Source organism: Pipistrellus hanaki (assembly GCF_964339955.1).
Source record: "Pipistrellus hanaki genome assembly, chromosome: 5".
NCBI lineage: Eukaryota > Metazoa > Chordata > Mammalia > Chiroptera > Vespertilionidae > Pipistrellus > Pipistrellus hanaki.
Window position 1 is genome coordinate 74,276,063 of NC_140507.1, and position 23,600 is coordinate 74,299,662.

At 50.1% G+C, this 23,600-nt stretch overlaps 3 protein-coding genes and 1 long non-coding RNA gene across 5 annotated transcripts in view; 2 read left to right on the forward strand and 2 right to left on the reverse strand.

Annotated features, from left to right (window-relative positions):
* Window positions 1-721: 721 nt before the first annotated feature.
* On the forward strand, window positions 722-3,001 carry ALKBH7 (alkB homolog 7). The gene is made up of 4 exons (XM_084885634.1): window positions 722-1,397; window positions 2,050-2,223; window positions 2,312-2,436; window positions 2,616-3,001. The coding sequence occupies exons 1-4, from the start codon at window positions 1,194-1,196 to the stop codon at window positions 2,776-2,778; spliced, it is 666 nt and encodes a 221-aa protein (XP_084741760.1). The 5' UTR covers window positions 722-1,193; the 3' UTR covers window positions 2,779-3,001.
* Window positions 3,002-3,143: 142 nt separating this feature from the next.
* PSPN (persephin) lies at window positions 3,144-4,567 on the reverse strand (the record flags this gene model as incomplete). The annotated part of the gene is made up of 3 exons (XM_084885637.1): window positions 3,144-3,574; window positions 3,660-3,810; window positions 4,430-4,567. 3 exons carry the CDS (start codon window positions 4,565-4,567, stop codon window positions 3,267-3,269), a joined length of 597 nt encoding a protein of 198 aa, XP_084741763.1. The 3' UTR covers window positions 3,144-3,266.
* A 324-nt stretch (window positions 4,568-4,891) lies between these two features.
* LOC311623502 overlaps window positions 4,892-23,600 on the forward strand; it is a 199,471-nt gene continuing 180,762 nt past the window's right edge. The window contains exons 1-2 of the long non-coding RNA XR_014795157.1: window positions 4,892-5,187; window positions 5,392-6,818. This is a non-coding gene — a long non-coding RNA (uncharacterized lncRNA). The remainder of the gene's footprint in view (window positions 5,188-5,391; window positions 6,819-23,600) is intronic.
* GTF2F1 (general transcription factor IIF subunit 1) lies at window positions 7,181-15,560 on the reverse strand. 2 transcript variants are annotated; one of them, XM_084885616.1, is made up of 12 exons: window positions 15,108-15,560; window positions 14,979-15,025; window positions 14,353-14,425; window positions 12,345-12,538; window positions 10,558-10,728; window positions 9,422-9,606; window positions 8,510-8,663; window positions 8,246-8,424; window positions 8,052-8,125; window positions 7,829-7,967; window positions 7,527-7,644; window positions 7,181-7,433 (listed from the first exon to the last, which is right to left on the reverse strand). In XM_084885616.1, exons 1-12 carry the CDS (start codon window positions 15,117-15,119, stop codon window positions 7,229-7,231), a joined length of 1,551 nt encoding a protein of 516 aa, XP_084741742.1. In that variant the 5' UTR covers window positions 15,120-15,560; the 3' UTR covers window positions 7,181-7,228. The 2 variants fall into 2 exon arrangements, with proteins under 2 accessions (XP_084741742.1, XP_084741743.1); XM_084885617.1 differs by having other exon boundaries at window positions 14,353-14,514; window positions 15,108-15,556.

Sequence of the window (23,600 nt, forward strand, 5' to 3'; positions counted from 1 at the left end):
GCACACTGTGAGAACCAATGGAAAGGAGCCAGAGCTGCTGGAACCCATTCCCTATGAATTCATGGCATAAGTGGGGAAAAAATTAAAAAGACTTCTGTGCTGATCAAAATGTTTCTCTTAATTGAGTGGAAGTTTGGCCTCCCTTTTCCCCCAAAGAATAAAGAAAACTTTGTGTCCTAAAAGAAAAAGAAAAACATTTATAATATTTACAAATATCCAACCAGTGTCCAAATTTCAATACTTACAAAAAATTAAAATACTTACAAATATCCAACCAATGTCCAAATCTCTCTCAATCTCCCTTTTTCTTGTCTTTTTCCTTGAGATTTATTTGTTGGAGAAACAGGGTTGTTTTGTCTTGTAGACGTTCAGTTTGAATTTTGATGACTGGGTGAGGGAAGGTGGTGACATCTATCCTAGGTATTTCCTGTAACTTGGTGTATAAATCTAGAGAAATCTAACTGAATTCATATTCCCCTTCTTGGCAAGTGACCTCTTAGCTGGGATGTGTGTGTGTGTGTGTGTGTGTGTGTGTGTGTGTGCGCGCGCGCGCTTCCATCGGGAAGCACAAAAAGTCTAGTTGTCCCTCTTTTCTTGACCTTAGGGGCTGACGAGAATCCTTGTCTAGATCCACTATATATTATTCCCATAAGGGCTGCAAAATGGTAATATGCCAATTCTACCATGAAGCGAAGGTTTTTTTGTTTTTATTGTTTATAAGGTGCAAATCAGCCTGTTTGTATGGGAATGGGTGATTCCTGGTTTTCCGCAAACTTGGTCCCATAACCGTGACCTGACGGCACTCCTCTGAGCCCTGTGCCCCTGACCCTTTCCTCTCAGTCCAGTTAACCTCCCGTCCGGGCCACTCCAGAACGCCAGCTTTGGCCCAAATTCTACGGCCCCTAACCACCCAGGCCAGATCCGGCCTTTGCCCCTGGAGACGGACTTGCGGGACACCCAATAGTTTAAGCAGCTGAGGGATGGCGCCCAATAGCGCGGGAAAGGAGGCGGGCCCTGGGGGGGAGCCAATAGCTGAGGGAGGGGCCGAGCAGCAACCAGTAGTCTTCTCCGAGAGGCGGGACGCTGAGGAAAGCCAATCGCTGGAGGCGCTCGGCGCAGCCGCACACAAAGGCTCTGGGGCAGGAGTGGGGTGTCGCTGACCCCGGCCGGTCCCACTCCGGGGAGCCGAGGCTATGGCCGGGAGCGGGTGGCTGGCGCTGCGGACGATGCCCGGGCCTGGCTGGGTGCGGGGCTCTGGTCCCGCTGTGCTGAGACGCCTGCGGGATGCGGCTGTGGTGCGGCCCGGCTTCCTGAGCGCGGCCGAGGAAGAGACGCTGAGGCGCGAGCTGGACCCCGAGCTGCGCCGCCGCCGCTACGAGTTCGACCACTGGGACGCGGTGAGGCTGGCGGCGCTGGAGGCGGGACCGCGCTGGGGGCGGGGCCACGTTGGGGGCGGGGCAGGGACGTCGAGGGCGGTAGCGGGAGGGGTGCTCTGTGGGCGGGGCTATGACGGGTTGGGGGCCGGGCTACGGTGGGAACGGGAGTGTGGCGCTGGGTGGGGTGGGGCTGCGGCTGGGGGCAGGACCTTGGGCCTGGGATTGGAGTCTTTGAAGATGAGGGCAGGGCCATAACTGGAGGCAGGACCTGGAACTGAAGGGTGTTTGGGATACTGGACCAAGGTTAGGTGAAGAAAGGGGTGTGGAGCGAAGTAAGGGAGGGGCACCCTTTGGGGGCGGAAACTGAGACAACATTGAATATTGGGGCGAGGCCAGCCTGGAGCCTGGATTTGGAACTGAATTGGAGCCAGAGGTTGGGTACAAAAGACTGAGGCCAAAATATATGGGGCAGAGGTCAGGGTTTGAGTCCCAAGATCATGGCTTAGATAGGATAAAGTTTGTGAGTTGAGGGTGAGGTCAAGGGTCATGCTGGGAAAACCCGCCCCTGGCTCCGCTTTCTGTCCCTCCCTACCTTAGTTTCCCTGTCTTCTCCCCAGAGTGCCCCTCACCCGGCCCCCGGAGTTTCCAGGCTTGACCTGAGCTCTCTATGCAGGCCATCCATGGCTTCCGAGAGACAGAAAAGTCTCGCTGGTCAGAGGCAAGCCGGGCCATCCTGCAGCGTGTTCAGACAGCCGCCTTTGGCCCCGGCCAGACCCTGCTGTCCTCAGTGCACGTGTTGGACCTGGAACCTCGGGGCTACATCAAGCCACACGTTGACAGCATCAAGGTGGGCAGAAGCCAGCAGCTTGAAGCTCCCAGCTGGGGTTGGGGCAACCTGGCCAGAGCCTGACCTACCCCCATGCTCCCTCTTCCAGTTCTGCGGAAGCACCATCGCTGGCCTGTCCCTGCTGTCTCCCAGTGTCATGCGGCTGGTACACACCCAGGAGCCTGGGGAGTGGCTAGAACTCTTGCTGGAGCCATGCTCACTGTACATCCTTAGGTACTGCCCAGCCAAGAAGCCACCCCACTAATCACTGGTCAGACACTACCCAGCACTTTAAGCACCTTCTCTCATTCAGCCCTCACAGAAAACACTACCATCCCCTGCACAGCAGACGCTTAGCCTGGAACAGGGGTGCCTTCACCCTACCCAGTCATAGCCTCTGTTTTCTCTTTCAGAGACTCTGCCCGTTACGACTTCTCCCACGAGATCCTTCGGGATGAAGAGTCCTTTTTTGGGGAACTTCGGGTTCCCAGAGGCCGACGCATCTCCGTGATCTGCCGCTCCCTCCCTGAGGAGGTAGGACCAGAGGAGCCTGGGCAGCCACCCCCAGCCTGCTGACCCCCAGGCCCTTTGCCCAGCTTCTCAGGGACTCTGGTCCCGCCATGCTGAGACGCCTGCGGGATGCGGCTGTGGTGCGGCTCGGCTTCCTGAGCGCGGCCGAGGGAGAGACGCTGAGGCGCGAGCTGGAGCCCCAGCTTCGCTGCCACCGCTACGAGTTCGACCACTGGGACGCGGTGAGGCGTCCTTTATTTGTGAATAAAGCTAGGAAACGGACAAGGTAGCCTTCCTTGCACTGGCTGTTTGCTGGGGCTGGGATCTGCAAGGGAAGCCCAGACCCTACCTGCCCACCAACCAGAAGCTAAGATGACAGGGGCCGGTGCACCCCACTGAACACAGAATCACAAGACCCCAGGATCAGTTTCCTTTATTGTGTCCCTTGCTGGCATCCCCAGCCCACCCCATCTTCTCATCTTCCGGGCATCTAGGTCTCCAATAAATAAGTCATCAGATCTCTGGTGTGGCTGCAGGGCCCCATCTGAGCACCCTTAGCCACTGCAGCCGCAGGCAGCCGCCGAGAGCTGGGGCAGCCACTGCCAGCGGTGGTGGTCATCCAGGAAGGCCACGTCAGCGTAGCGGGTGGGCTGGCAGCAGGGGCTTCCATGTGCTCGGCCCTGGCTCCGCAGCCTGGCCAGCGCCAGGCCGTGTTGGGTGCGGGCACCTCGGGGACAGCTGCCAGCACAGTAGCGGAAGATGACCGTCTCCTCCGAAGCGTAGCCCAGGCCCAGCTCCACCACTGGCAGGGCCAAGCTCCGCAGCTGGCATGGGCCAGCCGGGGCTCGGCGCAGGCGGGCACCTGGGGGGGACAAGGGGCAGTTGACAGCGGTCAGGGGTTGGCCAGGAAGGAGTTGGGGAGTCACACGGGGTCCTGGGGTCCTTACCCAGCTGTGCCTTCCAGGTCCCTACGTCTGCTGCTAGCTCAGACGAGAGCGTCTCCTCCACCCCTGGGTCCCCGCCGAGGCCCAGCTGCAGGCATAGGAGCAGCAGAGAGCCGAGCAGGACTCTTCCTGTGGCCATTGTGACGAACAGGTCCTGAGGATGCAGATGTCCTGCGCTCTCAATTTATCCCCATCTGGGCTGGGAAATAACCGCTTCACTGCCGGATGCTGCATGGGCACGAAGGCCCCATGTCCCCCACATCCTCAGACCCGGGCAGGCCAACTCCCTCTGTCCCACATTCTTTCCTTCTAAGAGTTAAGGGCTCACCCCCACATCCAGACATTCCATAGATCTATTTCTGACACCCCCTCCACACCTTGATTTAAGAGTTGTAGTGGCAGCCAGGGCCCAGCCCAGGGTGAGCAACCAGGTCCCTGCCCCACTGTCCCACCTGCCATCTGGAAAAGGGGGGAGGCGGTTCTGTGGGGCCCCCATTGCCCCCCCCCATTCAAACAGGGTGTGGAGGCTCAGGAGCCCCTGTGTTGGGCACCAGGTGCAATGGATATGTGGGGGGGGGGGGGGAGAGCGGGAACAGGGAAGAGGTGGTTTGGCAGGTGAACTAGCTAATGGAGACTCATCCATCATGGCTGCAGCCTAGAGGATTAAGACATCATGCCCCTGTGTCTGGGCCTGGCTGAGCCAGTGTCAAAACAGGAAAAGGGAGAGGCTCTAGGACAGCCAAGAGTTGGGACACAAGGAGCTGGAAGCTCACCCTGCAGGGACTCCTGTCTCTGGAAGGCCCACCTGAGGAACCTGGAACCCCAGCCTGATCCTGGTGTCCAGAGCATCGGCAAGAAGGGAGGTGACTCCCACTGGGCCTTGGAGGCAGTTGCAAATCAGTGACTTCCATACCCTGCCCTGTGGTCCCTGGGAAGTGAGACTGTCCTTTGCCTCTGAAAGGAGGCTAATCAGTCCCTCCCACATGTGGTTCTGAGACAGTGTTTAACAAGGTGTTTGGCACTGAGGAGCTTGGGAGAGCTTCTGAGGCAAAGGAAATTCAAAAAGCTTTTGCATGTCTGAAGAGGTGCTCGACCTCACACAGGTGAGACTGAGTTAAAACTCGACTTGGAACCCGATTGGCAAAAATCAGAGTGCTTCCACATGGCTGGGGTGCACACATGACAGGTGTATCGCCACCTGTAGGTGAGCGTAAGTTGGTAGCAGTTGAGAAGTTGATACTGAAGTTGCAAATCCCATCCTTTGACCCGGAAACTGCTTCAGGAATTTGTGCTTAGCAGGTGAGCAGACACAAACTCAGGGCTATTCGCTGCTTTCTATCGGCAAAAGTTCAGAAATGACCGGAAGTCCACACGGGGGGTTGCTTTACTAATTTGGTGTGGTGGTTCTTATTGCAGTGCCTAGTGAGACTACTTTCAGAAGCCCAAAGCCACCCAGAATTAAATAGTTTTGAACCCAGGTTCCGTGGAACACAAGGCCCCTGCCCCTAACTGCTGAGGCATAAGGCTTTAGGTCAGGGGTCCTCAAACTTTTTAAAGTGGGGGCCAGATCACAGTCCCTCAGAGAGCTGGAGGGCCGGACTATATGAACTACTAATTCCTACTGTAACACCTCGGCTGCGCTCACTGCCCAGAAAACCTGGCGGGCCGGATCAGACTCCCCTGGGGGCTGCATGTGGCCCGCGGGCCGTAGTTTGAAGACCCCTGCTTTATTTAGGTCATGGTCCATGGCCGTGAGTATGGGGGTGAAAATCCCAGCATAAAGGGTGACAGCACCTTTCCTGCTGCCCCAAAAAGGCCTGGCGGAAGTGTGGGGAGGGAGGTTGGGCCGACCTGGGACATTCCTAGGAATTAGCCTGACATCTCAGGCATTCCCACTGACAGCCATGGGCCTGTGGAACGGGGTGGGAAGTTTTCCACCTGCAGTTTCCAGCCGAGGGCAAGATGGAAATCTGGATCACTTGGGATAGGGGTTCAAAAGTAGCGTCTGCTGCCAAATTTCATTTCCAGCAGCATTATTGTCCGTGACATTGAACAGTCCTCCCACTACGGAACACCTAGCAATGCTGGAAAAAATAAATGCATAACCAACTTGTGAGAAAGGGCAGCCCCAGAAACATCACTGGGAAGCTGAAAAAGGTGCCAACATCAGCAATAAAAGAGCCCTGAGCTGAGAATCATCCAAATGGGCTCAGGCTGGGACTCGTGGGGCACCTGGTGGGAGCAAAGGCAAAAACCATTTAAAAGGACTGGCCTGTAGGCCATCCCGGAGTCCCACAGATAGAGCCCGAAGCTGGCCACCATTTCCCCTATCCAAGATTACAAACAACCAATCATGAGTCGTCAGAAGATAGAACAGGAAGCCTGTGAGCTTCAGGTGCTGATGTGTCTGATGAAAACTGTAAGACAAGATGCTTAAAATAGCATGCATATAAGCCTAACCAGTGGTCATGGACAACAGAGGGTGGGCATACGTGGGGAGGAGTTTGGGATGGGAATGGGGGGGATGAGGACAATTCTGTGATACCATAATCAATAAAGAAATTTTTTTTAAAAAGATGCTTAAAATAAAAGTGTGAAAGGGATGAAAAACATTTAGGATAGTCCAGTCTGCGTGGCTCAGTGGTTGAGCATCGACCTAAGAACCAGGAGGTCATAGTTCGATTCCCAGACAGGACACATGCCCGGGTTGTAGCTTGATCCCGTGTGGGGTGTGTAGGAGGCAGCCAATCAATGATTCTCATCATTGCTATTTCTATCTCTTTTTTCTCTCTGAAATAAAAATATATTTAAAAAACACACACATTAAGGACAAAACATTCAAAACAGACCAGCTGCCCTGGCCGGTGTGGCTCGGGTGAGATCATCCTGTGCACCAGGGGATCACCTGTTTGATTCGCAGTCAGAGCACACATCCAGGTTGCAGTTTTGGTCTCCCATTGGGGTGTGCACAAGAGGCAACCAACCAATGTTTTTCTCCCTCATGGATGTTTCTCTTTCTCTAAAATCAATAAAAACATTTTAAACTAGCCCTAGCCAGTTTGGCTCAATGGATAGAGCGTTAGCCTGCAGACTGAAGGGTCCCCGGGTTTGATTCCAGTCCCAGGGTTGATGGTTCAATCCCCAGTACAGGGCATGCAGGAGGTAGCCAATGATTCTCATCATTTTGATTCTCTCCCTCTCCCTTCCTCTCTGAAATCAATAAAAATATAAAATTTAAAAAAACCAAAAAAACAGACCAGCCAATCAGAAAAAGAAACAGCTGAAGAGATAACTGACAAAGTGGAAGACAGACCTGAAGAAATCACCGCATGTGCAAAATAAGTTCTAAGAGACATTTCAAGGTTCTAGGAGGAGTGGGGGAGAATAAGAAGTAAATTGAGAAGAATGCTGCTTGGGTTTTTCCAACCTATTAATGCTGGGGCCTGGGATTCAGGGAACAGGGTAACAAGTGGACAGTTAGACCCACCGAGCAATGAGTATGTGGAATTCAAGAGCCCATGAACTTCTAGAGACAAGCTTATTTATTGGGCAAAAGGGTGGGGGCCAGCCCCTCACTCCTTGAGGGAGAAGTGCATCTTGTCGTTGATCATCTTACGCTCAGGGTTCAGACGTTTGAGGATCTGGGCAAGCACGTTCACTGTCTGCTCGCTACTCAGCCCCGTCTTCTTGGTCTGGAACTTTTTCAGCAGGTCTTTCGTGGTCATGGGCTTCCGTGTCAGGTAGCGGCGCACAGCGTCCTCAGTCACCTGCACATCACTGAGGGGCGCAGTGGAGAGTGGGGAATTAGTGGGTGGCCCTCCTTCCCAGTGGTCCCTGTCCTGTCCCTGCTGTCCTCCCTCACCAACTTACCCACTGCTGGGGGTTGACTTCCCAGATTGGGGCTGAGGAGTCGACTTCCCAGACAGGCTCTGGGGTCCACTGTCCAGCCGCAACCGCTTAGCTGCTGTCGTCTCATTTGTCCGCTTTCCTGTGAGAGCAGAGGCAGGGCCGGGTATTAGAAATGTGAAACTGGACATGTCGGGAGACCTCAGGCTAGGTGGTGCCTGAGGCCCTAGGATACAAGGGGCTCAGGCAGATAGGGATCTGGCCTCAGATCCTGACGCTCAGTGCACACAAGAACAGAGGTCAAAAGGGACGGGAAGGCCACTCACCTTGCTCCAGTTTGCTGGCAGCTGCCCGAAGGGTGGAGGAGGTGTTGCCGCTCTCTGTGCTGGGTGTGCCTGGCCGGCTATTGCCCCTTGAGCTGCCCCCTGATGGCTTCCGCTCTCTCTTGGGGGGAGTCTTCTTTTTCTGCAAGTTTTAGAGTTGGGGATGTGAGTCTGGAAACAGACACCAGGGCCGACATCCCTCATCCCAACCCTGGCTGGGCCTTACCGCCATGAAGAGAGCTGAGGAGGCCTCGCTGTCAATGTCACTCTCTTCTGAGCTGTCAGACTCATCACTGCTGTCTGTATGGGGACAGAGAAGAGCTGTCAGGATAAGGCACCCACACCCAGCCTCAGCTCTATCTCAGGTAAGGGGGTCTTGTAGGGGGCAGAGGGGACAGAAGCCTAGAAGGCCAAGCCCACCTCTCTTCCGCTTCTTCTCTTGCGGGGTGGGTGCCTTCTTCTCCTCCTCCTCCTCCTTTTCCTCCTCAGGAGGCTTCTCCTCCTCACTCTCCTCACTGCTTTCGCTCCGCTCATCCACGCCCTTGGGGCCCTCCTCCTGCTGGATGACCTTGGGCTTGCCCTCTGGCTCTTCAGAACTGCTGTAAGACAGAGAGTGAGCAGAGGGTGAGTGAGCTCGTCCTCCAGGCTGTCCCAAGTCTCACACCTGCCTCCCGCTGGCCTCACCTGGAGCCATCAGACATGTAGTCCACCTCCTGACCCTCAAAGTCCCCATCGTCACTGTCCTCGAAGGCCTCATCGTCTGACCCCTTCTTCTTCTTCTTCTTCCGGCCTGCCTTCGTCATAGGCGCCTTCTTCTTGGCCTTGGGGGCTTTGCTGCCTGGGGAAGCAGAGGGGGGCTGAGCACTCATCGTGGTTTGTATCCTCAAGGACATTGGGACATCTCAGGCCTCGACAAAGGGGGAGAGGTGACCAGGGCTGGCCAGTTCTTAGAGGAAGCAAAGGGCCTGCTTAGGGGAAACACCTGTCATGTGCAAACCAAACCAATCTGGGATCTATACGCCCTGGCCACAGCCTTTCTCTAATCTCACATTGAGGACCACTGTCCTCTGCACTAAGTCACCCTTGGAGCCCAGAGCCCCCTGGAATGATTCAAACTAGTGGATCCTAAGTGATCTCCCTGCCCTGCCTTGTCTTTCCCTTGGAAACTTTCAATAAAGTCCATCCCATCGTATCTTTTTAAAAATATGTTTGTTTGTTTTGGGGGGGGGGGGCTGGGAGATGGAAACATTAATATGAGAAACATCAATCAGCATGCACCCCAACCACAGATCAAGCCTGCAACTTGGGCATGTGCCCTGACTGGGAACTGAACTGGAGACCTTTCAGTGCATGGGATGATGCTCAATCAACTGAACCACACCGGCCAGGGGCCATCACTCATCTGCCTCCTGCTCATTCTGGTGCTTCCCCAAGTCGCCCTGCATGGCATGTTGTGTTTGCCTCTCATCTCCTGCTTTTTTCAGGAGCATTAATCACTCTGTTGTCACTAACTGCCTTTGTAAAGTAAGACTCAAGCACGACTTAGGCAGCTGTGCCCAACACCCCAGCCACCAGGGGCGCTCTGCCCAGGCTCACCCTCCTCGCCGCTGGCCTCGCTGTCATCAGACGACATCTCCAGGTCGTCTTCCAGGTCGTGGATGCGCAGCTCACTGGGCTTTTTGCGGCCACGCTTATCCTTCTCCTCATCCTCCTCGTCCTGGTCTTGGTCTTTGAGCCGCCGCTGCTGCATGATGCTGAAGTGGTTCAGGACTTTGTTCCTCCTGCAGGCAGAGGGAAGGGGTACACTGGGATCTGATAACAGGTCTCCAGGAGCCAGGTCTCCTCCCTGCACTTCACTGGATGTTCCCCAGAAGGGAACCACAGACATGAGAGTTAGGTGATAAGAGGGTGATCTGACCCCAGGGGACTCACACATAACATGGACACCCTAAAATCACACGGGGAGAGCTGACCCTTTTTCAGTTCCCTTTGCCCTGAGCTCTCAAGGAGAAGGGGTTGGTGTGGTGTTGGCATCCCAGCACCTCTCTCAGCTCAGGACCAATTTCAGGTCCGCACAAAGGCACATCAAAATTAAAATGGCAAAGGTGCCTGGCCAGCATGGCTCAGTGGTTGAATGTCTACCTATGAGGTCAAGGTTCAATTCGCAGTCAGAGCACATGCCTGGGTTTCAGGCTCAGACTCCAGGAGGGGGCGTGCAGGAGGCAGCCTATCAACGATTCTCTCTCCTCATTGATGTTTCTGTCTCTTTCTTTCCCTTTCCCATCTCCCTTCTTCTCTGAAATCAATATCAATATTTATTTATTTAAAGGAAAGGGATGGAAAAAGATATTTCCTGCAAACAGAAATGGGAAAAAAAAATTTGATTTCAAAATAAAGGCCATAACAAGACCAATCTCAGGCAACAGATACCTGCAATTGATCCAGCCCAGACCTCCTGCCTGGGGAAACTCAAGGCATCCAAGGACTGCTCTGCTCTCGGTCACCAACTCCTTAGCCGTCACAGGACCCTGTACATCCCTGATGGCTTGGTTTACGTCTCCCCACTGGACTGAGCTCCCTGAGGGCCTGGAGGGGTCTGGCTTGGTCATCTCTGAGTCCCCAGCTCCCAGCTGGGCATCAGTTATGGTGACCTACCTCATTTCCAATATTTTGGCTCTATACTGGAGAAGCTGAGAGATGACACTGCCTGCATCCTTCCCAGGCTTACTCACCTCTCCCACTCCTCCTCGGCTTCCTCAGCAGTGAGTGTCCGGTGCCGGGCCAACGGCGTGAAGTTGTACCAGTTGTGGACTGGGAAAGCTTCAAAAGCCCCGTCAGGGCACTGGGTGAAGATATAGTAGGACGTGTTCTCTGTCACACCTCCCTTCTTTATACCCTTGAACCTGCAAAGAGCCATGGTCACAGCCTGTGTCCAGAGAGACCCACCCTGGTTCACCATGCCCCTAGGCCTGTCCCTTCTACAGAGCCACCTGGTTTCTCTGAGCAAAATCAGAGGCTGGGAGGCTTTGGGCTAGCTCTTGGACTATCTGAGCCTTGATTTCAAAATCTGGAAAGCAGGGCCCGTGCTCCTCACCCTGTAGAGTGGGCTCAGGGCTTCCCCCATTTTACATATCGTGGTCCTTTCATGGAAGGAAATGTTAGATAACCTGAAGAGCACAGGTCCTGCAGTCAGACCCCTCTGACCTGCCTCCAGGCTGCTCCTTGGGCCTGAACCACTGTGAGCCTCCTCCTGGCTTCTGCTCTCACACTCTTCCCACACAAAAGTCCAGGTAACGTTAGAGTGCCCCTTCCTTGCTTACTACCTTCAAGGTGGCCCCTGGATATATATGAACAGGACAGGCGCCCTTAGGACTCTTACACAAGCACCAATTTGATTTACCGTTAAAAATAAAACCCCAGCCGAAACCGGTTTGGCTCAATGGATAGAGCGTCGGCTTGGGGACTGAAGGGACCCGGGTTCGATTCCAGTCAAGGGCATGTACCTTGGTTGCGGGCATATCCCCGGTGGGGGGTGTGCAGGAGGCAGCTGATCGATGACTCTCTCTCATCGATGTTTCTAGCTCTCTATCTCTCTCCCTTCTTCTCTGTACAAAATCAATAAAAATATATTTTAAAAAAATAATAATAAAATAAAAAAAATAAAAATAAAACCCCAGCCGAAACCGGTTTGGCTCAATGGATAGAGCGTCGGCTTGGGGACTGAAGGGACCCGAGTTCGATTCCAGTCAAGGGCATGTACTTTGGTTGCGGGCATATCCCCAGTAGGGGGTGTGCAAGAGGCAGCTGATCGATGACTCTCTCTCATCGATGTTTCTAGCTCTCTCTCTCTTTCTCTTCCTCTCTATAAAAATCAATAAAATATATTTTAAATAAATAAATAAATAAAAATAAAACCCCATAAAAGAGATAAACCAAAGAACTTATATGCAGAGCCCCAAACATGGGCAATAGGGTGGTGAAGACCTTGGGGGGGAGTGGGTAGGGCTGGGCTGAGGTGAGTAAAGGAGGGTAAAATGGGAGACATCTGTAATACTAACAATAAAATATATACACTGAGTAGCCAGATTATTATGATCTCTAAATACATAATAATCGGGCCACTCAGTATATATATTATATCAGAGGCCCGGTGCATGAATTCATGCATGGGTGGGACCCAGCCAGCCTGGCCAGGGGGAGGGGACATGGGCGGTTGGCCAGCCTGCCTGCTGGTCGAACTCCTGGTTGAGGGGACAATTTGTATATTAGCCTTTTATTATAGAGGATATACACTGAGTGGCCAGATGATTATGTGTTCAGAGATCATAATGATCTGGCTACTCAGTGTATATGTTAAAAAATAGAAGGAAAAAATAAATAATAAGATAAAACCCCATGATGGAGGACATGCTGTGTCACCTGCACTGTGCATATGGGGCATACAAGTTCCGAGAGAACACCTCACAAAGGGAGGGCATGAGGGGAGAGGAGGGTGGGCACTGCTGCCATCACCACTTACTTCCTGCCCGACTTGCCATTGACTCGGAGCAGCCAGGGCTGGTCCTCAGGTCGGAACTCCTTGAGGACAATGCCGTACTTCTTCCTCCGAGCCTCCTCCCGAAGCTTGCGGTTAAACTCACTGCCTGCACCGGACTCAGGCATCTCCTCCTCTTGGTAAATCTTCTTGTTGCTCAGATCTCGCTCTAGCCGGGCCTGGGGGAACAGGGTGGGGGAAGCAGGAAACAAAATCTCTCATCAGGGAACCTGCTTTTGCTCAGGCTGTGCCCCTACCCCTAAGAATACCCTTTATTCGCTCCAAGCTGAGCTACAGACACTCCAAGTCAACTTCTTGCTCGGCAAAAAAAAAAAAGTAGAAAGTTGGTGCTCAGTGAATGTGAGTGAAGGGATATGGGCAAGCTTTGTACTGTCTATCTGTGCAGCTTTTTGAAAGTTTGAAATTATTTCCAAATGAAAATGAAAACAAACAAACAAAAGCACAATAAAAAAAAAACAAAAAACACACACACACAAAAAAAAAAACACAGTAAGTTCATAGTGGTAGTAAAACAGGAACAACAAGCCCTAGCCAGTTTTGTTCAGTGGATAGAGCGTCGGTTTGCAGACCAAAGGGTCCCTGGTTCAATTCCAGTCAAGGGCACGTACCTCGGTTACAGGCTCCTCCTGGCCCAGGGCCTTGGTCAGGGCTCATGCAGGAGGCAACCAACTGACGTGTTTCTCTCACTTCAATGTTTCTCTCTGTCTTTGCCTCTCTCTTTCACTCTCCCTAAAAAAAAATCAATGGAAAAATATCCTTAGGTGAGGATTAACAATGAAAACAACCTGTTTGCCAGGCTGGCGTGGCTCAGTGGTTGAGTGTCGACCTATGAAGCTAGAGGTCACGGTTCTGATTCACCGTCAGGGCACATGCTTGAGTTGCAGGCTCAATCCCCAGTAGGGGGCATGCAGGAGGCAGCCAATCAATGATTCTCTCGTGTCATTGATGTTTTTATCTCTCCCTCTTCCTCTCTGAAATTAATAAAAATATATTTTAAAAAGAAAATAAAAAACAACCTGCTTGGAATTGGCCTTCCTCTCTCTGCATTCGACTCTGGGCTGCCCCATGAATTCAGAAGCCATTAAAGGCCGAGGTTTTCCAAATTGTAACCTCTGGACAATTTAACAGTAGATATTATTTTAAATATGTACATTTATAATTCTGCCCTGGCCCTCACCCCTCAATATCCAATCCATCAGCAAACCCTGTCAGCTCCACCTCCAAAACCCACTATAGTTAAATCATTTCTCATCACCTGTGTGCTCTAAAGCCCCATCATTGCTCACCAAGACCACAGCTATCACCTCTACCCTGCTTCATCTGCCCTCCACTCTACAGCAGCCAGATCACTTCACAAAACCCCCACTGAAAACCCTTAATGGCTTCTGCTATAGACTGAATGTTTATATCTTCATCTCAAAATGCATATGTTGAAACCTAACACCTGTGGATGGCATCTTGGGTGGAGCCCTTATACCAAAGGGTTCCAGAGAGTTCCTTTGCCCCTTCCTAGAGGGCACAGGGAGAAGAGTGCTGCCTATGAACTAAAATCGGGTGTTTCCAGACACCAAATCTGCTGGTGCCCTAATCTAGGACTTTCAGCCTCCTGAGCTGTTTATATGATGACTGTTGTTTATATGATGTTCTGTTAGAGCAGCCCCAACGGACTGAGACAACTCCCAAAGCCCTTACAGTGGGGACTCTGAGACCATCTGTAGGATGTGACCTCCTCTTTTGCCCAGAAAAATCTAGGCCCAAAATGCCCATCAGTGGGGCACACTTCCTAAATATTCTCCTTTCAGGAGAAGGCTTCCTGCAGGGCCTGACAAGTTTTACTCAGAGCCCAGCAGCTCAACCTGTACTTTAGTTGTCACTTATCTCCCCTGGGGAAGCTCCGAGGAAACAAACTTAATTACTGTCACAGCCACAACACTCACAATCAATTCTCATTCCCCTGAGAACAGGGACTTACCTGATTCCAAGTAGCGAAGTTGACTTTATCAGCTGCATTGAAGGCCATGATGTTATATTTTTTGGTTGTGTTTCTGGAATGATCAGGAAGAGGTAGAGCTCAATCCATCATTCAACAAACCCTCCACGGTTCAGCCCTTTGTGACAGGCAATCCTGAGGACCCTTAAAACATCCCAGAGGTCCCAAGTCTGTCAGGGAAGCCAGATCCATACTCTCACCCCACGCAGAAAAAGGTACAAAGATTTAGGGGAACCAAGATGAATAATCGGGAACTCAGTCCTAGGCAGGAGGGAGGGCAAGCAGAGAATGCTTCCTGGAGGAGGAAAATACTGGAACTGGTTTTGGGGACCAACAAGAACCCACCAGCAGTCACAGCTGGGGAGAAGGCATTCGTGGCAGAGGGAATGTTAGGCCACGGGCCGCATCGCTTGCACATTAATGCACTCATTCATTCATTCCACTCAAAAAACAGTGATGCCCCAGAGAGTCCTCAGCTCACCCGGCCCTGCCCTCAAGTCGCTGCCAGTCTGGAGGATGACTCACAGCGCCTGGCATGCCTAGAGGCTCTTAAAGGTTTTAATTGTTAGGGGAATGGGGTGTGTGTGTGTGTGTGTTTTAAGACTTACTTGGGAACTCGAACCACATACTCAGTGACATTCTGGCTGCCAGGGCCCTGCGCGGAGAAAAAGCGGGACGGTGGGTGAGGGACTGATGGCCGAGGCCGTCGGAACCCCCGGACCCCGCCTCATACTTACGAAGGCCGCCATGGGCAAGAGTCGGTGGTTCGAGTCTGGTCCAATCCGTGCTCTTTTCGCCTCTCCTGCGGCCCGCGACCCCTCAGGCCGGGGAAAGCCGCCTTCGCGGGATCGGGTCTTCGGCCCCGATCGAGGGTCCCAAGTCCCAGGTGCCACCGATCCTGAGCAAAACTACCCGGAAGCGCTGCTGGGTCTGCGGTCCGCCTCAGTGGCCGCTCCTAACACAGCCGCGCCTGCGCCTTAACCTGAAAAACTCTCCCGCGGACGGCGGACCGCGTCACGACCGCGGCCTCCGCCTTCGCCCCGAGACCCCGGCGAGCGGTCACCTAGCCTCCTGGCGCCTTGCGGAGCAGAGAACTAGCCTGGCTCAGAGGTAACTACCTTCTGGAGTGCGGACGGCTGCTGACCGCTTTATATAACGCGGTTGATCCGCTCGTGACGTAAGCACGCCCTTGCGTGACGCCAGCACGCAAAAGGCAGCGGGGCATTCTGGGAGGGGAAGGAGAAACCAAGCACTGACTCTCGAAGCCGAGGTTTGTCCCGCCCCATTGCGGAAGTGAGTTCCAGGAGGCCGCGTCACCATAGCAACCGAAGCCTCAGCCACGCCGCGCAGCCGCGGCACCACTACCTCTTTGGAGTTCGTTTCTTCTCCCTGCCCCGGGGCGGGGGGAAAGATGCATCATTATCCTGCTAAATGATTGGGCCAGGTGCCCTTGTGAAGTTGAGCCGAGCCGGAAGGGGTCAGGGCCAGAGCGGAGAGGGGGCGCGGTAACCCCCCAGGCCGCTGGCATGACGGGTCTGTCCAAGTCCAAGCTGCCCCCGATGGGCAGACCCCCGAGGCCCCAGGAGAACGGTAACATCGTGGGGGTGGCAGGCTTACTGGGGGAAGGGAAGGAGGCTATGGAGGGCAGGAGGGAGGTACAGGTACCCCACCGCACCCGACCAGGTGTGCACAAGCTCCTCGCACACAACATAGTAGTAACACAACTGAGCATGCTCACAGATCAGCCATTCGTTAGTCCACTTGAGCATCTGCTGTGCTGGGTTGAGGGCGGTCCACCGTGACTGTCAAACCAGCTCCCTGTCCTCTTGGAGATGACAGTGTAGTCGAGGGGACCGTCCTACAACTCAGGAGATGTCACAGAAAAAGCAGAGCGGGCTCTGGAGGCTTAGAGAAGAGGGGAGGTTTAAGCTGGGCCCTTTGGGTTGCTTAGGAGTTGGCCAAGCAAAGGCAGAGAGAAAGCGGGACACTAAAAGTGCATCATAAACTACAACACCCCATAGGCTCCTCACTCACTGCTGTTATGTCAGGAACTGTAAACTACTAGAAATAGAGGGACAAATGAAACAGCTATAGTCCTTGCCCTCATGGTGTACACTGGCTGGGAGGCAAAAGACAAACAACAACAACAAAAAAGACAAAGTCATCACTGATCATTGCTGTAGAGGAAATTGCGTTCCAACACAGGGATGAGGGGTTCGACCTGAAAGCGCTGATGTAGGGATTTCCCAGGAATGAGGGGAATGAGCTTGGCAGTTTAAGGGACATTAAGGAGACCAGTAGGCTACTGGGGCTGGACCAGAGTAAAGGAAGGGGAGGGTGATATGGGATGAGTCTGGGGGATGGACAAGTCCCTTCCCCCTATCTGAGCCACAATGTTTTTAACTGTGAAATGGGATGATGAGTTATTATGATGCTTCAAGGAGATGCTGCATGCAAGGGGCCTAACCTGCCCTGGTTCACATCCTTATCCACAGAATCCACAGCAGCAGTAATGTATGCTATGCCTGGATACACCACTGGGCCTGAATACCCACCCTCAGATGTCATCCTAGGACAAAAGTGGGTTTGCCGCCGAAACCAGTTTGGCTCAGTGGTAGAGCGTCGGTCTGCGGACTGAAGGGTCCCGGGTTCGATTCCGGTCAGGGGCATGTACCTTGGTTGCGGGCACATCCTCGGTGGGGGGTGTGCAAGAGGCAGCTGGTCGATGTTACTCTCTCATCGACATTTCTAGTCCTCTATCTCTCCCCCTTCCTCTCTGTAAAAAAATCAATAAAATATATATTTTTTTAAAAAAGTGGGTTTGCCACCAGACCTGTGTCTGGTATCACCCCAAGGACATGCACTGAGCTGTGGATACAGCTCTACAGGCACCAGCGACTCTCCCTCTGGGCACCACAGACATCCTCAAGTCTCCCCATCTTTGTGATGGGTGGCCCAGGCTGCGACAAAGGGACGCAGAACAACAAATCACTATTTCTTTCTCTTCCTTCCTCTCTCTCTCTAGAATAAAAAAATTTTTTAAATATATTTTATTGATTTTTCACAGAGAGGAAGAGAGAGGAATAGAGGGTTAGAAACATCGATGAGAGAGAATCATCGGTCAGCTGCCTCTTGCACACCCCCCACTGGGGTTGCGCCCGCAACCAAGGTACATGCCCCTGACGGGAATCGAACCCCGGACCCTTCAGTCCCCAGGCCGACGCTCTATCCACTGAGCCAAACCGGTCCCGGCTAGAATTAATAAAAATTTTTTTAAAAATAAGGTGGGCCCCAGCTAGTTTGGCTCAGTGGATAGAACATCAGCCTGTGGACTGAAGGGTCCTGGGTTTGATTCCAGGCCAGGGCTCATGCCTGGGTTGCAGGCTTGATCTGCAGTAGGGGTCATGCAGGAGGCAGCTGATCAATGATTCTTCCTCATGATTGATATTTCTCCCTCTCCCTTTCTGAAAAAAAAAATTAAAAAAAAAATTAAAAAACAATAAATCATGTGCTTGGGTGAGAATTAAAAAAAAAGAATGACATCTAACCCTCACCACACTGCTGCTGCAAGGTCCAGCTGCTCTCCCATTTTACAGATGAGGACACAGAGGCTCAGGGCAACAAAACAGTGCTGAGGTGGGGAGCTTCCACAGGGCCTTTTCCAGAAGTCTCGATGTATCCTCTTCTTCCCTTTACCCCTGCACACATGAACTCTCACCCTGGGCACCAGGAGCCCCTGCAGCATGATGTCACGAATCTTCCATACCCGTTAGGTGTTGCCTTGGGTCTCCTGCCGCAGCAGCTGCTCCAGCCCCACATGGCAGAACCTATAATTAGTTGCCATGTTCTTTTTAAAAAGTTTTTTTTTTATTATTGATTTTTAAAGAGAAAGGGAGATAGATACATTGATGAGAGAAACATTGTTGGCTGTCTCCTGCATGCCCCTAATGGGGTTCGAGCCCACAATCCTGGCATGTGCAGCATGTCCGAGAACTGAACCAGTGACCTCTTGATTCATGGGTTGACTCTCAACCACTTAGCCACACTGGCTGGGCAGTCACAATGTCCTTGCACTGCATCCCTTTGTCACAGCCTGGGACGCGGGACAAATTGTTAAAAATAGGGACTGTTCCGCCAAAAGCGAGATGTCTGGTCACCTTAGTATAGGGGTATTTACCTACCCTGCCTTCTTGATTCTCCTCCAGTATTGTTGTTGTTTGAAACCTGTGATTGCATAAACACACTCTAGCTGTTTGCCAAAGCCTAAGGAGGTGGAAATCAAAACCTCAGGCGTACATTTCTATGATACATGATCTTTAATATATTGTGGTACAGCCATTATGGAAAATGCATGGAAGTTCCTCAGAAAATTAAGAATAGAGTTATCATGTAATTGTTTTTTTTAAATTGAGTTTTATTGGGATTACATTAGTGAACAAAATTATATAGGGTTCAGGTATACAATTCTATAGTGCATCATCTGTATATTGTATTGTGCGTTCACCCCACCCAAGTTATTCACTCTTACTATCAGTGAGGTTGAGCATCTTTTCCAAAGTTTAAGGTTCATTTCTTCTGTGCATGCATATCTTTTGCTTTTTTCCCCCTAACAGATTTTTGGTCTTTTTAATTTCCAGGAATCCCTTATGTATTAGGGTTATTAGTTATTTGTGATATATTGCAAATATTCCCTATCTTCCAGCTTGTCAATAATCTTTTTGAATATATATATATTTCATTGATTTTTTACAGAGAGGAAGGGAAAGGGATAGAGAGCCAGAAACATCGATGAGAGAGAAACATCGGTCAGCTGCCTCTTGCACACCCCCTACTGGGGATGTGCCCGCAACCAAGGTACATGCCCTTGACCAGAATCAAACCCGGAACCCCTCAGTTCGCAGGCCGGTGCTCTATCCACTAAGCCAAACTGGTTAGGGTTGTCAATAATCTTTTGACTTGTTTTTTTGTTTGTTTTTGTTTTGACATGCAAAAGTTATCTTAAATTTTTTGGTCAAATTTGGGTATTTTCTGTTAATTCTTTTGGATTTTGATATATAGTTGTTTGTTTTTTCCTAATACTGGGTTTATAATGGAATTCTTCTATGGTTTTTTTAGTACTTGTGGGATCTATTTCTTACATTTCTCGATCCATATGGAAGTTATCCCAGTTTTTGGAATGAGGTAAGGATTCAATTTGAACTTTTTCCAAATTGCACTCTACTTGTCCCAATATAATTTAATTAAAAGCCTGTCCTTCCTCCATTGAGGCAGTCAGTCTAGCCATATACCAACTTTCCATATTCACTGAACTTTCCACTCTGTCTGAGGACTGGGTTTATCCCCTGTGCACTGCCTTTTTTTTTTGTTTTTTTGTTTTTTTGAGGTGGCTTTATTTGGTTTTAGTATCAGCTGGTGTTGAATGCTCTTCTGCCTCCCCAAGTTCTTCTGGCCACTCTTGCTTTGTTTTTGTATATGAATGTTAGAAGCAACTCAACTGGACTACAAAAATGTCACATTTGGATGACATAATTATAAACTAATTTAAGGACTCTTGGTTCCTCTGAAATATTTGAATCTTCTTAACCAAGAAGGTTCAAAGTCTCACTTAGGAATGTCTTATTCAAGTTCCCCTTGATTTTCATTAGGACTTTGCACAATCAGAAATGTTTGGCCTAGTTTGTATTTTATTTTTGTTGCTATTGTAAATGGGGCCTTCTTTCCCAACTGGTGATTTTTGTATACATATTAGCTATTTTAAAAAAAATGTCTTTATTGATTTCAGAGAGAGAGAGAGAGAGAGAGAGAGAGAGAGAGAGAGAGAGAGAAACATTGATGACAGAGAATCATTGATCAGGGGCTTCCTGCATCCCATGCCCCCTCCCCCCCTCCCCCCCACAACCTGGGCATGTGCCCTGACTGGGAAACAAACTATGACCTCCTGGTTCATAACTCAACCACAGAGCCACCCCAGTCAGGCCATGTTGGCTACTGAATTCTGTATGTCAATGCTACATCCTGTTACTTTGTCACATTTTTTAAGTCTCTGTTTTATATGATTTTGAATTTCCCAGAAATATAACCACATCATCTGCAAATATACATGGTTTTACCTCCTTCTTTCAAACTCGATTTATCAAGTTGCTTTCCATTATCTCTTGCTTTAGCTAATCCTCTCATACATTACCAAGTCACAGTTGCAAGAATGGGCAATTTTGCCTTGTTCCCTACTTTAGTGCGGAAGTAAGTTTCCATTAAATAAGATGCTGGCTAAGGAGATACTTATCAATTCCTATTTTTTTTCTATTTCAAATTCTAAGAGAAAGTTTATTTTAAAAGTTAGAGGTAATAGAATTGAGCCATCTGGGTTGTGTAGGCTCAGGAAACAAGTTAGAAAAGCAAAAGAAGGGCCCTTGGAGCTTAAGAGAGACAAAGGTAAAAGTAAAGAGCCTGGTGGGGAGCCGGAAGAAGAGAGGGAAGGAAAAGTCAGGGAGCACACCTCTATCTCTTACTGTTTTGTGGCGTTTTTAAATCCAGAATGCATGCTTAATTTTGTCAAATGTTCTGTGTTTTTGAGGATAATGACTTTTCTTGATGTTATTACAATAAATTATATGGAACCATCCTGGCTTTCTTGGAATGAATCCCACTTGCATGTAATTTTTTAAAAAACATGCTTTTGGATTCTATTTTACAAGCAAATTCTGGAGAAACTAGGAGGTGGAGAATCCTTCAAGTGGGTGGCCATCATGTTTCAGGAATACCTCCCTAAAGTGGGACCATCAAGGTCAGCAGTGTGGACAGTAGTGAGCTGGGCATTTTTTTCTTTAATGTATTTTTATTGATCTCAGAAAGGAAGAGGTAAAAAGAAACATCAATGATGAGAATCATGGATTTGCTGCTTCCTGCACACCCGGACATGTGCCCTTGACTGGAATTGAACTTGGGACTCTTTTTTAAAAATATATATATATTTTATTGATTTTTTTTTTTTTACAAAAGGGAGAGGGATAGAGAGCTAGAAACATCGACCAGCTGCCTCCTGCACACCCCCTACTGGGGATGTGCCTGCAACCAATGTACATGCCCTTGACCGGAATCGAACCTGGGACCTTTCAGTCAGCAGACCGACACTCTATCCACTGAGCTAAACCGGTTTCGGCTGAACCTGGGACTCTAATCTGCAGGCCAATGCTCTATCCACAGAACCAAACCGGCCAGTTGAGCTTAGTACTCTTGTACCTTCCCCAGTTTAAGTGTGTGGGCAAGAAGAAAGCAAGTGAAAACCACTTAAATCTTACCTAAAAAGGAATATTTCAATCTAAATACCCATTCATAGAAACTAGTTATTAAATTATGGTATACTCACACAGAATACTACAGTGGTTAAAAAGAATTATTCTCCTTATGTGTCAATATAGAATCAGCTCTAGGTATATTGAATAAACTGGCAAATCAGTGTCTTCACTATTATATTAAAAGCGGAAAAAGAGTATCAGAACTGGACTTGTTTACACATTATACGCCTAAAATAGCTACAAAATGAGACACAAAAAAACAGAATACTTGGTTGCTTCCAGGGAGGGTGAAACTGGGTGGCTGGGGACAGTGAGGTACACTTCACTTTTTCCTGTTAGTGTAGTTCAGCGTAGTAGCTTTGCCACTGTCCTACTTATCAAAAAAACAACCAACCAACCAACCAACCAACAAAAAAAAATCATGTAGGACAAAAACTTGAAACTAAAAAAATATAAAGGTGGGCCGAAACCAGTTTGGCTCAGTGGATAGAGCGTCAGCCTGCCGACTGAAGGGTCCCGGATTCGATTCTGGTCAAGGGCATGTACCTTGGTTGCAGGCACAACCCCAGTAGGGGGTGTGCAGGAGGCAGCTGATAGATGATTCTCTCTCATCGATGTTTTTAACTCTCTCTCCTCTCTAAAAAAATCAATAAAATATATTTATAATAAACACATAAAAAAAGGTGGAGCAACAGGCAGATGTCTGTGAGTTGGCCATCCACCAGCACCTAGAGAAGCACTACATACTGTGTGAGCCCTTCCTGACCCTCTACCAACAGAACCTGCTCCTAAAAGCCTCTCTGGTCTCCATTGTGCAGAGATCCTGCTTAAAATAGCACAGGAGCTACGCTACAGCCCCAAGTATCTCCAGGCCTCAGTCGGTCCACACACATTGGGAAATGAAATTTCCTCCATTAAGCAGTACAGGTGCAGGCTATGGCCTCCCAGCTATGACATTTAAGATCTAAATAGAATACTGGCCCCAAAACTGTAAATACATTTTAGAACATATCTACATGAGATTATGACAACTTGCCAACCACAGCTCAATTCAAAGCTATATAGATTCCTAAGGTGGAAAGTAGGGATAACTGCCCCGGCCAGTGTGGCTCAGCAGTTGAACTTTGACCCAAGAACCAAGGTCGCTGGTTCGATTCTGGGTCAGAGCACATGCCAGGGTTGCAGGCTCGATTCCCAGTAGGGGTGCATGCAGAAGCACACGATTCCTGTAGTTTGCAGTTTTTATAAAAAGAGACCTTTGGTGATGTTTCCATCACTGACTGAAGGTAGGAAAATGCAATGAGGCTAAAGGAAGGGAGAGCATCTCTATATAGCTTGTGTGGCTGAGTGACCAGTAATAACATGAAATCCTGTTTTAACCCAGCCTCCCTGACCCATTTCCCTCACTAGTCCTAGGACTGTCCCTCCTGATTCATCGGCAAATAAAACAGAGGGTTGGCCGTAGCTGGTTTGTCTCAGTGGCTAGAGCATCAGCCTGTGGACTAAAGGGCCCTGGATTCTAGTCCGGTCAGGGGAACACATGCCTGGGTTGCAGGCTCAATCACCAGTAGGGGGTGTGCAGGAGGCAGCCGATCAGATTTTCTCATCGTTGATGTTTGTCTCCCTCTCCCTTCCTCTGAAATCGACATATTTATTTATTTATGCATGTATACATGAAATCGATATATTTAAAATAAAAATGAAGAGGCCTGTAAAATTGTTTTGCCCTTGTCTATGGGTGGAGGGCAATAGAGCAGCTGTGACTAAGAACTGACTCCCTTCCTCCCACTCCTCCAGACCTTGACAAAAGCTACAGAAAACTTTGATAGGTGCTGCTGTCATCGCAAGCCTGTAGAGATGGCAGGGGGCTGGAGGCCGGTTCTCCCTCATCCCAGTACCAGCACAGGGCTAAGGGAGTGTACTGCGTGCAGGGTG

What these genes read in the sequence shown, in the direction of transcription:
- ALKBH7 (XM_084885634.1), top strand. Translation starts at nt 1,194, where the DNA reads ATGGCCGGGAGCGGGTGGCTGGCGCTGCGGACGATGCCCGGGCCTGGC. An exon ending in AGTTCGACCACTGGGACGCG is followed by an intron (nt 1,398 to 2,049) that starts GTGAGGCTGGCG and finishes CTCTCTATGCAG; the next exon opens with GCCATCCATGGCTTCCGAGA. An exon ending in TGCTCACTGTACATCCTTAG is followed by an intron (nt 2,437 to 2,615) that starts GTACTGCCCAGC and finishes TTTCTCTTTCAG; the next exon opens with AGACTCTGCCCGTTACGACT.
- GTF2F1 (XM_084885616.1), bottom strand. An exon ending in AATGGCAAGTCGGGCAGGAA is followed by an intron (nt 10,729 to 12,344) that starts GTAAGTGGTGAT and finishes GGCTCTTTGCAG; the next exon opens with GTTCAAGGGTATAAAGAAGG. An exon ending in TGCCAGCAAACTGGAGCAAG is followed by an intron (nt 7,645 to 7,828) that starts GTGAGTGGCCTT and finishes CTGCTCTCACAG; the next exon opens with GAAAGCGGACAAATGAGACG.